The sequence below is a fragment of the Periplaneta americana genome, chromosome 12 (assembly GCF_040183065.1).
Source record: "Periplaneta americana isolate PAMFEO1 chromosome 12, P.americana_PAMFEO1_priV1, whole genome shotgun sequence".
In the NCBI taxonomy this organism is placed as follows: Eukaryota; Metazoa; Arthropoda; class Insecta; order Blattodea; family Blattidae; genus Periplaneta; species Periplaneta americana.
In genome coordinates, this window is record NC_091128.1 from 67971682 (window position 1) to 67988144 (window position 16463).

A 16463-nucleotide genomic window follows, 5' to 3' on the forward strand; every position below is an offset into this window, starting at 1 on the left:
ATCACGAATTTCTCAACATTAAAATATTGCCCGTAAATATCTGGGTCCGTACGAAAACAATATGAAACTGCTCTATTTGAATGTAAGATAAATGCGCATGGAACATTTTATTTACATCACTAATTTGCATAATTAAAATAAAATTAACTTCCAAACTAGCAGTCCGATTGACCTCAAAATTTGCACACAACTTGTTCCTAATGCATCTAACGAACATTTAAAAAATTTAACATTTAATTAAAATTTCAAAATTCAGTCCTGTTGTCCCTTAATTCTAGGAGAAAAGACTGTACAATATGGAATGCCACACAAGCTATAGTACATTAGCAGTACCAGAGAAGTCTAGATATTGTGCTATTCATGTCATTGTGTAAATGCACTTATACTGTAGGTACAATCATAGCTTGGAACTTCACGGCCTCTCCTACATACAGTTTGCACACTATAATGCTCAGTATTGTACTTTCTGCTCTCCCTACTTCGGTTCCTGGAACACCTGGTCTGTTGACAAAGTTGTACTCTCTTCAATAGCCTACTTTCATCTAAAATTTCAAAGAAAGCTTAGCGTCATTTGGCGACGTGTGGCCCATTTCCATAGCGTACTTTAAAGTTGAACTTTATTGAGGAACCTAAATGTTAATGATTTAGCTGCAAGTTAATTAATGGGATGTATTAAAGTATATAAGACTATGTGTATTATAGTTATCGTGACTGTGAACTTCGCATATTAGGTATGTCGTAAAGTTACATTTGTTTCTAGAAAATCAGTATTGCATATATTTATATACGAGAATTTCTCTTTGCTCTCGTTTAAAGGAAAACAACAGCTTTAAAAAAAGTGTTAAATATTCGACTCTATGAAGGATTTCTTTGGCCAAGAATGGTGAATTAGAAAGGTATATTTAACCCAGATATACCTATTGTCCTTTTAAAAGGACAGTGGTCAATGTTTCAAATTACCCTCTCTACAGTTGACGCGTTTGCTTTTTCACAGGTGTCACTATTACTGATATTAATTAGGGGCTTCCTAGGTGTGGTAAACTGGTAATGTGAGTTTTGGTCATTGTTGAGTTTGAGATGTGGCCTTGAGCGTGGTTCATTTATTTCAGCTATGGCATCCGAAACGCAAATCAGATATTAAAGCTAAATATTGTTACAATTCGAAATTATTTTACGAATTGTTACAGATCAAATGACTCCTAATAAACACGTATTACGTGAAACCACAATACGTTTGAGATATCTATTCATTGTGACATTTTACAATGACGAAAACTTGTGTCCTTTTAAAAGGACAGTAGGAATATCCCGAGACATTTTGAAATTGTCTCTTTTTCAAATTTTAGTGGATTTTCCCTGCAGGAAATGCTATCCATGTTTGAAAATTATGCTACGGGCGAAATTTCGCCTACAAATGCCAATGAAGACGTAACAGACGCGGATTCAGGTGCAAACATGATGTAACACCTAATCTGTCTGCGGCAGGAGCAGAAATATTTCAGCATAGCCTTCTTGAAGAGGAGGGATAGGGGAACTAGGAATAGGGTGACAAATTTGTTGCGTGTGGAGAGCAGACACAAGGTCATAGCAATGTTTCTGCGAACACGGTAAGATCTGAATAATTTCAAGGGAAAAAATTGTTCTCAGGCCGGATATCGATCCCGGAACCTTTGGCTTAGCGCACCAAAGCTCTGCCGACTGAGCTACCCAGGAACTACATCCGACACCGTCTCAACTTTTCCTTTTATATCCACACCTCATGTGGGCTGACAAGACTCCAGAAACCCAACTTTGAGTGCACACAAACTCTGTGTGACTGGAATTGTGGTTTTCTGGGGTTCGATCCTGGTTGGTGACGGAATTTTCTCGTTGCCAAACTTCAGAACTGCCCTGAGCTTCACTCAGCCTTCTGTCAAATTGAGTACCGTAAAATGGGGTGAATAGGAACGAAGTTTTATTATTTTTTATTTCTTTGTGTCAAAGATTAAAATAATATAATAAGAGTGTTTATGTTTTCATTCATAATGAGTGAAGAAATAAACACTCTTATTATATTTTCTCTTTGATACTAAGAAATAAAAAATAATAAAACTTCATCCCTATTCATCCCATTTTACGATACCAGGTCTTTCCCGAGAATCAGCGGATCGGAGCGTGGTGTCGACAACACCAGCTCGTTCTCAATGCCGTAGTCAAGAAAGAAGCATGGAGATCTACCTCCATGACCCCCAGTATCTTCATGGCATGTATAACTTCATCTTTACATGTTTTAATCGCACTGAAAAATAATAGAGGAATATCAAACAAATTGTGGAAATCCCTATATCATTATGTAAACTTCATTACGTGATAAGCGAAGCTTATTTGTCTTGCTATTATTTCTTCAGCGACTAAAGGCGTCCATGGCTAATAAGCATACTAATAATGGTAAATAATTCTCGTATATCGAATTTTGTATAGACCGGAAAACAAAATTGGGCCAGTTAATTCCAGTTATAACAATGCTCATGCTCAGTAAGCTATAATTAAGGTGGCCCAAATGTTGTTTCTGGGTCTGTACATTAATAGGTCAGGTTATTTTATACTGTCACATACCTACTAAATGTGTAAAATGTAGTAGCAACCATAGGCTTGAAGATTGTCCAGTGAAAGGACCATCACTTATACCTACTTTCGCAAATTTCGGTGAATCTCTCACACTGCTAATTACCGGTACCGACAATGTAACATCGCTCTTCAACATCGAAGTATACTGCAACAAAAACAAGATCTGAAAGAACAGTGACTACGAAATAGAGGAATAGGTTATACATTTAATCAACATGATTTCCCAAGTCTACCTAAAGTTGCATCCAATCCCTCTTTGACAAAAACGAACTCCAACACAGACACTACTAAAAATTCACTCATGGAAGATATTAAAGAACTCTATACTTTTCTTCAAAGTATTGGCTTTACCAAAATTATTAATCAAATTAAACGAACTACATTAAAATTGCAAGAGGCATTAGTTACATTCTCTAAACTGTTCATAATATTTGAATTAGTTGTAACAATACTGACTCCAGAAACAAATATTCCTTAAGCTAACACAAATTAAAAACGTTCGTATAATTAATTTCAACGCTAATGACAGTAAATGACATAATTCAGTATCTCTTAAACATAATCGACATCGCCCTCATCACAGAAAGCCATTTGGAACCCACTGATCGTTGCACTGTACGTAACTACATCATTCGCTCTGATAGGTCTTACAGACATGGAGGAAGTACGGTTATAATTATGAAGCGAAATATATTATCTTATGCTCCAGTCCAAATACTTGGCTTAACTTGTGGTAAAATCACAGCTATGATAATCCTCCTCGATGAAAAGAAAAGAGGTAATGATTGTATCCTTATACTCCTAATTCAAATCTCACCCCTAATGAACAAGACAAAATCATCAGTGCACATCCTAGATTTATCATTGGTGGTGATTTAAATACATCCTGGTATTCAAAATAAATAAATGCTGAAGGACTCCACGCACATGCAGAACAACACAATTATTACATTCTCGCCCAAACATTTCCAACTTATTACCCCTATCAAAAAGATAAATTACTTGATGTTCTACATATACTTCTTCTCAAAACATATTAGATGCTCCCGTTATTATTGAACCACTAAACGCTCATAATTCATATGGGAGGAATGAAAAATTACAAGTCTGTTCTGTCTGGTAACTTACCGTAATGGAAGGGCTGGAACCCAATATATATTTCAAAATCTTTAATAACGAACGTTTCCAACAATATTGGATCATCTTCAGGTTAATATTACATAATAGAATAATGGAATATAGTGAACAATACTCTTATTGAGTTAATACAATATAATATATATAATTTCAAAATATTTATGTATTAACTCAGAGTAATGTTAACTATATTCCAATGTGATTGAAAACGTTTGTTATTAAATACTTTTAAATATACAGATTGGGTTCCAGCCCTTCCATTACGATAAGTTACTAGACAGAACAGACTTGCAATTTTTCATTGCTCCCATATTTAATTGACTTTCCTCAAAACATGTCCTTGAAAAGCTCTTAATTCAGATCATCTACCTGTTCTTATACTTCTTAATACAACCAGTTCATCTTCATGTCAAAAACCACATAATAAGTATTATACTGATTGGAACTTATTTGGAAATAGGCTATGTACCTTAATACAGACTCTGCCAGGAAATCCAAATCTAGTTACTAATAGTATCCATGACAATTACAGAAATTCTTCCCATTGCATAGAGCCATTGAAGATCATGATCTCGATTTACAAGAAAATAATGAACCTTTCTCTCTTAATAAAGCGAAACATAAAGCAAGAAAGAATTGACATGAAACTGGTAACCCACAAGCAAAACGATGCTATAACCGACTTGATAAAGCTCTTCAAAGAAAAATAAAATCTTACCGTATATAAGAGTTTGAATCCGCGTTGGAAGAAATAACAGAAAAACCAGAACAGGTTTGGTTCTCAAGTAAGAAAATTCAAGGCACACCGAAGAAAATTTCAAATACAGAAATTGTTGAATACAATGGTGCGATTACATTACAACACAATTGACAAAGCGAATGTCGTTTACAACTTCATTAGAACAGAAATTCTGGTCAAACAGCACTCCAGTAAATATACAATGATAAAGAATCCCAAATAGAAAACTTCATAAGTCTTCCCGTCAAACATGATATTGCTCAAATTTCGCCCACAGAAGTAAAATGTATAATCTCCGAAAATATCACTTGAACCAGATAAAATCACAACTGAAATGCTAACTTATCTTCTACAATTGGCCCTAACACATCTCACAAAACATTATAATGTTTGCTTGCGACATAAATATTTCCCCAGATTCTGAAAACGTGCTCACTTGTTACATTTCGTAAACCAAAGAAAAGATTAAACTATTCCTAATAACAGTCGATTTATTATTTCATCGACCCAGTTTATTTTAGAGTGCATTATGTGTACGTTAACGTATTAATTGCATGTTATTGGCTGTGTCTGATTGAGGTTCTGACAGTTGACTAAACAACAATGGATGTCTTGGTTGGATCCAACCAGTCAGGAAGGAGTATGCTCATTGTCTCAACTCTTTATTCAATTAACACTGAAAGATTGATATAGTTATACAGTGTTATTTAAGTATTAATCTGTAATATTATTAACTTGTATAATTGCAACACTGTATACACTTCTGGTTGAGTGGAAGAGAAGGTCTGATGACTAAACTCCGTCAGAATAAATAAATAAATATTTTTCATTTTCGTTATATGCACTTCGTATGTGTATGTTGTAAAGTTACACACGGAAGACTGTGGACCACAGATATTTTGAACAGAAATGTCCGTTGTTCAATTATTAACGAGGGACTCTAGATTATGTATGTGACTAGCCGTACCCGTGCGCTCCACTGCACCCGTTAGAAATAAATATAAAGTAATTACATAATTAAAATAGACATTTAATCCAGGGAACATTCGTGTTTGATAGAAGGATAAATCGTTTAATATCTTACTTAATTTAAATTGCATCCAAATAATTAAAATGCAATCATTTTGGTCCAGAGACACTCATTTGGTGCAATGACAATTCCTTTAACATGTTTCTTAATTTTTATTACATGCAACCATAGTTTAATGAAGATTGACATAATTTAGATTTAATGTGGATATTTTATTTTACTTGTTATAGGTTTCCATTGAACTATGGTAATAACTTAATTTTAACCCTTGTTCTCTACGAATTCAGTAAATGGCGCTTGGCCCACTATGGTTCTGAACCCTTGAAATAACTTAAATTATATTATATAATATTACATATTATATTATATTACATTACATTATATCAGAAGTTACTGTAATAACATTATAGCATTATGTCCATCTAGAGAGAAACTACACTTTCCAATGGTGAAATAATAATTAATTATACAAATCGGTTAATTTAGCTTCCGATATTACTTCAAACAAACACAGGAACATTCGAACATTCTCTGTAGGCTATCTTTCATAGCTTTCGATGTTGCTGTTCAAGCCCCCTTATAGACGAAGTCATTTGTTTTTTAATTCATTGCACGGCCTTAGATGGCAGTTATTTTAATTTTAAAACTCATTTATCTCATTAAATATCAGTCCTATCAAAATTTTTCAAGGAATAAAACTTATCGCAAATTATTTTTAAAGAAACTTTTGTTATGTAACATTTTTCACAAAAATCAGTCATAAGCGAGATATTTCGATTTATTTAATTCAAACCCCCTTATAACCCCCCTTTTAAATTATGTATTTTGAATGCCATATAGCCTAAAATATAAGTTACAACGAACTTAATTTATATTCCAATTTTCATCGAAATCCGTTCAGCCATTATCGCGTGAAAAGGTAACAAACATACAGACAGACAGACAGACATACAAACAAAAATTAAAAAAAAAAAGCGATTCTCGGTTTCAGGGTGGTTAATTATATATGTTAGGACCAATTATTTTTGGAAAATCGAAAATTACCAGAAAAATTTCGGCTACAGATTTATTATTAGTATAGATGTATCTATTGCAAAAAGATTAGGAACATAGCTGACATAGCTTTGTCCATCTGAAAAATGAAGCAATAATTATGATTTATATCTTAAAATGAAAACAAATTTTAAATTAGCATAATTGTATGTTAAGCATAACTTAGTATGCAATCAGCTTTTAAAAATATCATTAGGCCTATCAGTATTTTTTTGTGATTAGAATTAATAGGCAGTATTTTTTGTGATCAGAATTAATAGGATAGACTGACATGTTCTCGTATAGACTACCTTTATATTGCGTGATTGACTATTATTGTACCTACTGTTCATTTAAACATACTGTACAAAATAAATGTTGAATTATTCAATTACTATATTTAATCCAATCTAAATGACCGTTTAAGATAAAGCTAACAGTAAAAAAACACTTTAAAATATACCGGGTGTTTCAGACTACCCGTATCAGCCTTTCTTCTCGAAAACCATATGATATGTTCATAAAAAAATTTGATAACCAAAACCTATGTAAAGAATCCCTTGGTGGTAGTACCATTTCCCGTAACAAACCGGAAGTAGGGGTACCATTGGGAACTGCATTTAAAAAGAAACAACTTTTACTGAACTTTTTTTTCTAACTTTTATTGTTTACTCACAAAGCAACGAAAATGGTATCTTCTGAGAAAGGATGATACGGGTGGTCTGAAACAACTGGTATATTGGCCTATTATTATTACCATTAATGGGAGAAGAAACAAAATTCTCAGATTGCATTACCGTACAATATAATTTGAAGTAATTATATATAGATTCATTAGGCAAAAACACCTTGTCATTGTAATGGTAGGTTCTGTAAATTTTAAGTGTGACATCTCCTGCTATAAAGGTAACGATAGAAGATACTGTATATACATGAACACATAGTGTCATACATGTGACACAAAATAACGTTAATTTTTTAGAAAATGATTAAAAAACTGCAATAAAATTAACAGTCCTATCTTAGTTCAGAAAGAACTAAAAGAAAATAGCGGCGTTTGTAACGTGCAACCATTAATTTGGCCAATAAATAAACTTTTTCATGGATGTGACACGGAAACCCTAAGTTACTCTATGTTAAATATCATAAAAACTACTTACCTTGAAAATTACTTGTAGTTTTCTTTTGCATAACTTCGCACAATGTCCAATGCAGTCCAATTTGGGTGACATCTTCCCAGATGATTTAACAGTGATATAAACTTGCACAATTTTCACGACTGTAATATAACAACTGATAGGTCATACTTTGCACCTCAGATAATTGATCTTATAATTTCGGAATTTATTTATTTAATATTGATTCATAAAATATAATTCATTTACTACAACAAAATATACTTATATGTATCAAACATTTATTTTTTTATTTTTTCTCAAAAGGCTCATTTTAAATAGAATAGCCCAATTGTAAAAAAAAAAATAACAAAAGTGACTGTATTTGACGAAATCCCTATGATTGCGTGCAACATCTATACAGAAATTAGGGTAATAGAAGTAGGATAAATAAATACAATTTGCTGTAAGATTTAAATGTATTTAATGAAGAGAAATTGAGTTGAGAACAGCCAATTTAATAATAATAGTAATAAATCCTTAAAATACAGTACTATTAAGAAAACAAGTGAACTGTTTCTGGACCACAGACAATTAGCAATTATTAACTTGTGCTTATAATACTACACATATTCCGTAAATATTATTATCCATCAGTATATGTACTCGTATTGTATTAGCTTTATATAGTCACATATGTATTGTGCATACGTCTGCTTCGTTAAAGCAGAACTGAATAACATTTCTAAAAATACTGTATATTGCAAACCATGGATTATAATAAACTATTCCAAGTAGGTTATGTAACAGGGTTGATGGCAACCTCTGCACTAAAATCTCTGGTAGTAGATTATGAGAGATTTGAAAAATATAAACAAGTTTTTTCTAACATTCACCGTTTTAGAGGAAATCGTTAAGTTTGTATAAAGCATTTGGCAACAACACGGCTACTGCAATAACTCTAGCAAGCTCCTTCACCCAGCTCTTGCCTTTCCCTCTCTGCTGTACTGCACTCTGCTGCACTCGGCAGTGCGCTGCGTTGCAAGATTTATTTTAACGATTTTTAAAATTCAGTTTAAATTCATGGCTAAACGGTTTAATTTGAAATCGACAGTGAAGTATATAAAGAAATGTCATCAATCAGATATTTGAAGAAACAGATACTATTAGGAACAATATTTCTGTTATTCAATATTGCAACAGATAGTGGTTTTAAAATATGGAAGCGAGGCGAGCTTCTCCAAATTAAAAATAAATTAGGAACCACTACAGAACGACGTATTAGAAAAAAAAGAGGTTATGAAATTCGTTAACAATTTTAGTGTTATTGAATCGATAATGGCATACGAGCGAAAATGGAAAGAACACCTAGTAAGGAAAGATGGAAAGTTACCCTCACCATTGAGTTAACCAAAAGGTCGACGAAGTACTGAGTGAGCAACGGCATGCTAGGAAGATTAAGAGCATGTTAAGATTCTATAGGAGCATCTTGATGATCCCAGGTACGATGGTTTTTCACTATTAACTTTATATTGGGAACCAGAATGTCTTTATTTCCCCGTTGTTTGTTGCTGCATTTCGCGGTTATGATAACATTACAGCAAATGCGAAAATACAGAAATTGAATTATTACTCAAAGTGTCCTACAAATGCGTTACATGTAAAATCATATTGGTAGAGATTTTTAATGTAGTGCCAAAGTCTTTCTTTCTGTTTTCTCTGAAATAATTGCAGTGTTCCCTATAACATACGATTCTGACGACTTCTCTTCAGTTTTTGCATAATGGGTGGTTGTATCAACATTATGAAGAGTTAATCATTACTTTAAATAATTGCCGTCTTTTCACAAACTTACTGAAAATCATTTTGTGCTAATCTTTATGTTTTTAATGTGTATCAGTTTTTAAATTTTAACATCCTCATATATTTTATTTCCTTGTTACAGCCACGTATCGATCCATTGCAGTTGCTCAAATGTTTGAGCGTGCTCTTGAGCCCTACAGGTGGTATTAAGAGCAAGGAAGAAGTTCAGAGGCTTGCAAGGTAAGAAAATACACATCATACCTTAAAGTTTGTCGAGACAAAATAAAGGATGTCTTCAGAAATGAATTGGTTGAACGTAAATTCTTTGAACGAAAGGCTGCTATAATTGCAGTTTCTACTTTGAAATCAGGTGATGTGTTTTTGATGGTGCTGATTTCTGTAATGAGTAAGAAATTTTTGCATTTTAAGGATACTGTGGTACTGAAGGTAATGCATTTTTTCATTGGTATAATTTCGCTTGGAAAGTATATTGTTGAATGTGTAATGATAGTAGGGCGTTTCTAAACGTCGAATTTTTATCTTTCCCCCTTCTCCTTTAAGAAAGGTTAGTGGACAGCAGTTTCAAATAAATTGTTTTTCCTCTTAATTCCCGCTTCCCCAGATGTTAGCTTACAGAAGTTTGTAATAATTTCAAACAATTGCAGTGTTTCCCTTCCTTACTATAGTGGAGGGGAAAGAGACATCTGGAGTCCGATTCTTAAAAATAATAAATTAATTAGGCCTACCTAACATTTAAATTTTTGGGAGTCCAAGAGAATTCTAGAACCAGATTTAATATTGCCTTAGGCAACAGTGGATGTTTGTTCACTTGCTTAAAAGCTTTTGCGGAGACTAAGAAGGCAGAAAATAGGCAAGATTGGAGGATGAGTTTGCAGTGAAAGACCTCCCCTTGGGCAGAAAACTATGAATAAATGAAATGATGTAGCACGTACTTCCAGTGATGATCATTTTGCTTTTTGCTGAAATTTCCGAATTTTGTTTCTCCCTTGACAAGTCAAATAACCTCGTTGCTTCGTTTATTGCCCAAAATGCTAGATCATCACTAATTTTACTCCTGGTCTAATTCTCTCATAGGTGGTGCCAAGTTGATATATCTTGAGAGTTTCAGACCTGTCTTCGGACAGTTAACTAAACAACAAAGAAATTTAAGTTACGCACTGGAAAAAAATCGAACTATGTGCAATGCTGTTCGCACGAAAGCGATTCGATTAAGTGCCCGTACCGTGTGAACGGGGACAAGTTTAATTCTGCGACGCACGTCCGTCAGTAGTCGTGACTGGTAAATCAGGAAACCGTACTTTCTGTTAAGTATTACTCCCTCTGTTCCAAAATATGGTATACATTGCTTAAAGTTCTCAGTAATATGTAACTTTAATACATCTTCTAGATACTTTTCATAAATTAACGTAAGAAAATCATAAAAATTAGGTACATTTCATTCTGTGTGATGTAAAATTAATAAAATAAAAAACAAACTTTGTTTTGAGAGAAGCCAATTAACATAAAAACTGCAGTAAATTACAATCCTTTTTGTACGACTGTTGAGTCTTAGATATTCTATTCAAAATTGACTTGATTGGTGTTACATTTTATGCAATAGGAACACCACAGCAGGTGCCCATTTGATTTCTATTCATAATGAACTATTTAAATATTATAGTTTGATGCACTACAGAAGATTAGAAACATTCACAACCGCACTGTCTGGTAGTCCCTTCACTGCTGTACAGAATACCCCGCGAAACATTTCGTGCGCGTATGAAAATAATCAAACTTGTTTTGTTTGTTACTATACCATATTTTGGAACGGAGGGAGTAGTTAGTTAATAACCTATTGTACAGATATATAAAACGCTTGTGTTATGTGCGCGTGTGTAAAATTTCTCAAATTTCTATATAGCTCGAGTACGGTACAAAAAATGTTAGTCCAAAAAAAATTCCGGTCCGGTCTATGGACATGTTGGCGTAAATACGGCCTGCCTCTCGCATATGTAGAGCTATTTAGAAAGAAACTGTCAATGAGCTCATATCGATTCCTTACTTCAAATTTCGCTGGCAGAAGGGACGTTTTGCTAGAGTGTGAACGCCAAAAGCCATCTGTGAGTCTCAATTGCAAGGTCCTGAGATCGAAGCTGCAATGTCGCCTGATATAGCAACCATGCAGCATCAATTGGACACCCCTCATCAGCAGTAATGGGGAGAGACTGGCCGTGCTGTGATATTCCGAGCGACCGTGCAGGGGTCCACAAACCCAGCATTAACCCCATGCTTTTCGCTAGTGTTTGAATAGGGATTGTTGTCTCGATATCGGGAACTTGCAGTTCGAACGCGCAGCTAATCTATGGTGTATTAGCTTTCTATAAGCTGTAGATTGTCAGCGAAATTTCAAGGTAGGTTGCAATATGAGCTCACCAACAGTTCCCCTGCTAATATTAATCTATACGCAATCTCCATTTAAAGCAGTGCTTCGCGAGTGGTGAAATGCTCACAAGGGCACTCTTAATGAGCTCATGTCGAAACCTTGCGTGGAATTGTGGACATAGAAATCTACTACAAAAAATAAATACCAACTTGCTTGGAATGTTGCATTAAGATACAACGCTTCCTATTTGCAGAAGGTAGTTGAGTGATCACATGTGAATGACTTTTTTGTATTAGTTAATTTCCTAAGGTGGTAAAACATTGTACGTAATTTGAGGAGGGGTTTGTTTCGACATGAGCACATTAAAAGTTTTCTTGTGAGAGGTACTATTTAGCAACGTGTTAGAAACGTCAGTTTGACGGACGACAGCATGTATTTTGCGAAAGGGGATATATTGTGTAACATTTCTGAAGAAAAAGCTGATACGCATAAACTATGCTGATATAAGTAACTTTTAAACTGTGCACTTACATTAATTTACGTAAGAGAGAAGATAGAAATTAAATTCGCTTCGATTTGTATTTTTCTATTTACACTATAGACTATCACAGTTTTCAGATCCAACAGATCTTGAATTCTATTCTGTAGGGGTTCATTGAAATTTGTTGCGAATTGCATAATAATTTATAGTTTATAATATAACTTGGGCTGGTGAATTGGGAGATTCAACTCTACACGTTTACTATCCTCAATGTCTGCGTTCTGAATTTTTTTTTTTTTCGAATTCCTATGTTTTCAGTTAATTTACCATTCTGTAGTTGCGTAATTCACATGTAAAATTAGTTTCAAAAATCAAAATGATCTCTCTTGAGGACACTGAGTTGTTAGAGGACTGCTTAGAGCACTTGTAAATTATATAATTTGAACCTTTGTATTTTAATACTACTGTAATTAAAGCAAACTTTACAAATATAAAACAATTTAAGAATATCTTTCCAAGGGCTGAATTCTGCCTCCCCCCCCCCCCACAGACATATTTAGATGCACTTTTGTCAGATACATTTGACCTATGATAGTAAAATTTGTTTATTGGATGCAAATAACTTTCAAAGCTTCTTAAATTACATGCACGAAGTTATTGTGTCATTAATACTTACTTTGTAATATTCATATGAAAGTGTTACCATAATTTTAAACACGGTGTATTTATGTTTGAGCAACACACATGTATAGTCTTAAGAAAAAAAGTTTTGCCGCACAGATAATTTGTCTCAGAAAGAAGGCAGTACGCATGATCAGACATACAACGAAACAAAACTAATTGTATTACCTCAACTAATCCTCTTGCGACCCAGGTCGCACGTCCTCTAATCATGCGCACTGCCTCCTTTCTGAAACTTATCTGTGCAACAAAACTCTTTTCCAAGACTGTACACTGCGAAATAATTAGTAACGAGCTAATGACAACAGCTGATTATATTAGTTGATGGTAGCCATAAGTTTCCTTCCATTACACCACCTTCCCTCATGTAACTCAATGTGTAGGCGCCATTGTGTTACGTAGGTCGTAAGTTCGAGACCGGACGATTGACAAGTATATTGAAGGGACTTGGAAAAAACAGCGGTACCGTAATTTTTACATTTTTGTAGATACGTACAGAGATACAATGGTAAATCTGCACCAAGCTAAATTAAGAATTCGAGAGTGATGATGATAATTGTACTGTGACCTACGTCATAATATTGAATTTATAATTTCATTAGCTTGGTGGAAGTTTACTACCGTCTTTCTGTATATTTATTTATATTAGTGTTATGGGATTTAATCGATTAATCGATCAATTTCTGTTATAAGATTAATGGATCAAAAATATTTAATCGAATAATCGAGTCGATTAAAATTAATCGGTTGTAGTTGATATTAATTATTATTTTGTTAATACAAACTCATACTAAAAATTCCGACAATGTTTCTCTCTCGGAAATTGGTTGCTTAAAAGCACAATAGTATTGTTCTTTTAACTGTAAACCAGGTAGCGTAGGGAAAATCTTTGCACAGACACTTCAGAAAGAGATGGAGATATGAGGACAGTGACCTAGTCTACCTCTATTGAAAGTTGAAACACAATGCGAAACCCTTACTAGGTTTTATGATTTTCCAAGAAAACTTCCACCTTGTTGTCAGCTCATCTTCTTAGCATATGAAATACATACTTCTCTGGGATTCGTCCCCCTCATCCCTTATGAAATAGCTATGTCTACACTGTGTGCAAGTGAGAGCGTAACTACCTTCTTCCCTTTCTAAAATCTGGTAATTCGATTACAATAGGGACCAATCTTCTGTTTCGACCGCTGTTCTTTTGCAGTTGCAGGTTCTGTACTGAGTTTGTATTATGAAGGTTGTGTGTTTAGTTTGATAAAGAAAAAAAATCAGTTTTCTGTGGTTTATGAAAAGTGTAAACTCCATTATGACATATGAGAATTTGAGAGGTAAATTCTGTGAAACGTTTGGATTCAAATTGTACAATCGTGGAGAAGTGCTTGACAGAAAAAAACGTTTTTCTTGTTTAGTGATGCAGGAAACTTTGTTACTAAACGTAGCGTGGCACTTAATTCGGAGCATGTGAATGCACTCACATGTTTAAAATCATGGATGAAGCGATATTAACTAGGTGAGTCTTCATATGTGATGCAGGAAACATTGTTACTAAACGTAGAGCGACACTTAATTCGGAGCATGTGAATGCACTCACATGTTTAAAATCATAGATGAAGCAGTATTAACTAGGTGAGTCTTCATACTTTTTGTTATTTATGTTTGTCTCAAAAATTCCCGGAGAAATTGACACAATAAATTATAAACGTCATAATAAATATTTTAGTAAGTACTTAAAATAGTTATGCTTATCACCGAACACAAGTTAAATTTAACAATAATTGTGTATTACAGTATATTAAAATATTTTTTCAACTCTATCAAAACTCGATTAAGCTATCGATTAATCGATTAAATTCAAATAGTTAATTGATTAAATATTTTGATCGATCAACAACACTAATTTATATGTGTACTACAACAGAGCAAGCTCCAATTACAGTAGCTACATGTAAGTTAAGATAAAACATGAAAATATCATAAAAAGAAAGAACTAAAACTAAAAACTAAACGATTAATGAGAGAGTATTACAATGACAAAAAAAATTAACTAAAACATCCGCAGGAATTTATAAGTGAAGGTTACCATTGTTTTCCTCCATACCCTTCAATTATAGATATATTTATGGACGTGTTTGTCTTATATTTCAAGTTACAGGAACAGGGATTTCGGTTTTTTTATTATTGTTTCTTTATTTTAATACAGCGAGCTTTATCGTTATCCTGTTTTTACGAGTCATAGACCTAGAGAAAAGGAACAAATTAGGTTTCGAACTCGTGATTTTCCTTTACTATTCCTACCATTAACCTCTGAGCTAACGGAGCTAAGATGAAAGCAGTGCGATGAAGGCAGGTAAATACAGGCAGCAGACTACAGCTTTCGTTGTCAGTATGTCGAAAATCATTTAGCATTGTATAATTTTGCTTCGTTTTAGATCATTAACTTCCATCCGAAACACTATCATTAAAATTATTGATCCCAAATACGAGTTCGTCATTGTGATTCGGAACTATTTAAAAATTTAATTGGATCTGGCAGATATTTTCATCTGCCAAAATTGCTTGAAAGACGAAAATTGAAAAAAACATACTGTACATGTGAAGGTGAATGGAAAATTGAAAACATCACTTGTGTCTTTTGAGGGTGGGTTTCAGTCCAGATTTAAGAAAATAATTTTCTAATCTTATTAGTAGAGATGAGAATTTCATGCACTGTAAAATCCCAAAATATGCATGCATTCATGCACTTTCAAACTATGAAACATGCACGATCAAGCGAAAAATACATTAAAATATGCACTTTCATTTTTGTTCTAAATTTCTTATTTCACTTCACTTTTTTATGCACAGTTAACAACTGACAACATTTCTAAATTGGTTTCTGCGTTTGTCAGTCAGTATGTTTTTGTAGGCAGAGAATGACCTCTCTACATTATAAGAAGTTATAGGTGCAAACTTGAATGAACCTTTTTCTGTTATTTAGTTTTTTTTTCTTTTTATTTTCCTTCAATCCTGATTCCTTAAGCTAAACTTAGTGACATAAAAATCGAGAAACTGAGATGTCCACTCAAAACCATTAAAACATGCATTTAAACTTAATATAATGTATGTTATATGCATGATTAAGCTAAAATTGCTTAAATATGCATTATGCATGTTTTTATCCCCAAAAAGGCCAATACATGCAAATATGCACAGAAAAAGTACAGATATATGGAACCGGAAAGTAATGAAATGAATAAGTACTATGTTTAAGCTATGTCCTGTATTCCTATGAAAACATGCATTTGCATGGAATTCTCGTCTCTACTTATTAGTAACAATAAAATTACAAAAAGAATACTAATGAGGGGACTGATTCTGCAGAAGTAGTTCTACATTTTTTCTTGTGTTTCTTTGGGTGTCCTAATTATATTTAATCAAGTTGGCCTTCATGCCGATTTAGATACTCTAAATAGAGC

At 33.6% G+C, this 16463-nt stretch overlaps 1 protein-coding gene across 4 annotated transcripts in view; it reads left to right on the forward strand.

Annotated features, from left to right (window-relative positions):
- The window catches only part of PNUTS (Phosphatase 1 nuclear targeting subunit), a 199198-nt gene that overhangs the window by 91703 nt on the left and 91032 nt on the right, over positions 1 to 16463 (forward strand). For all 4 annotated transcript variants that reach the window (XM_069841469.1, XM_069841472.1, XM_069841470.1 and 1 more), the window contains one exon: positions 9606 to 9703. In XM_069841469.1, the coding sequence (XP_069697570.1) occupies positions 9606 to 9703 (98 nt within the window). The remainder of the gene's footprint in view (positions 1 to 9605; positions 9704 to 16463) is intronic.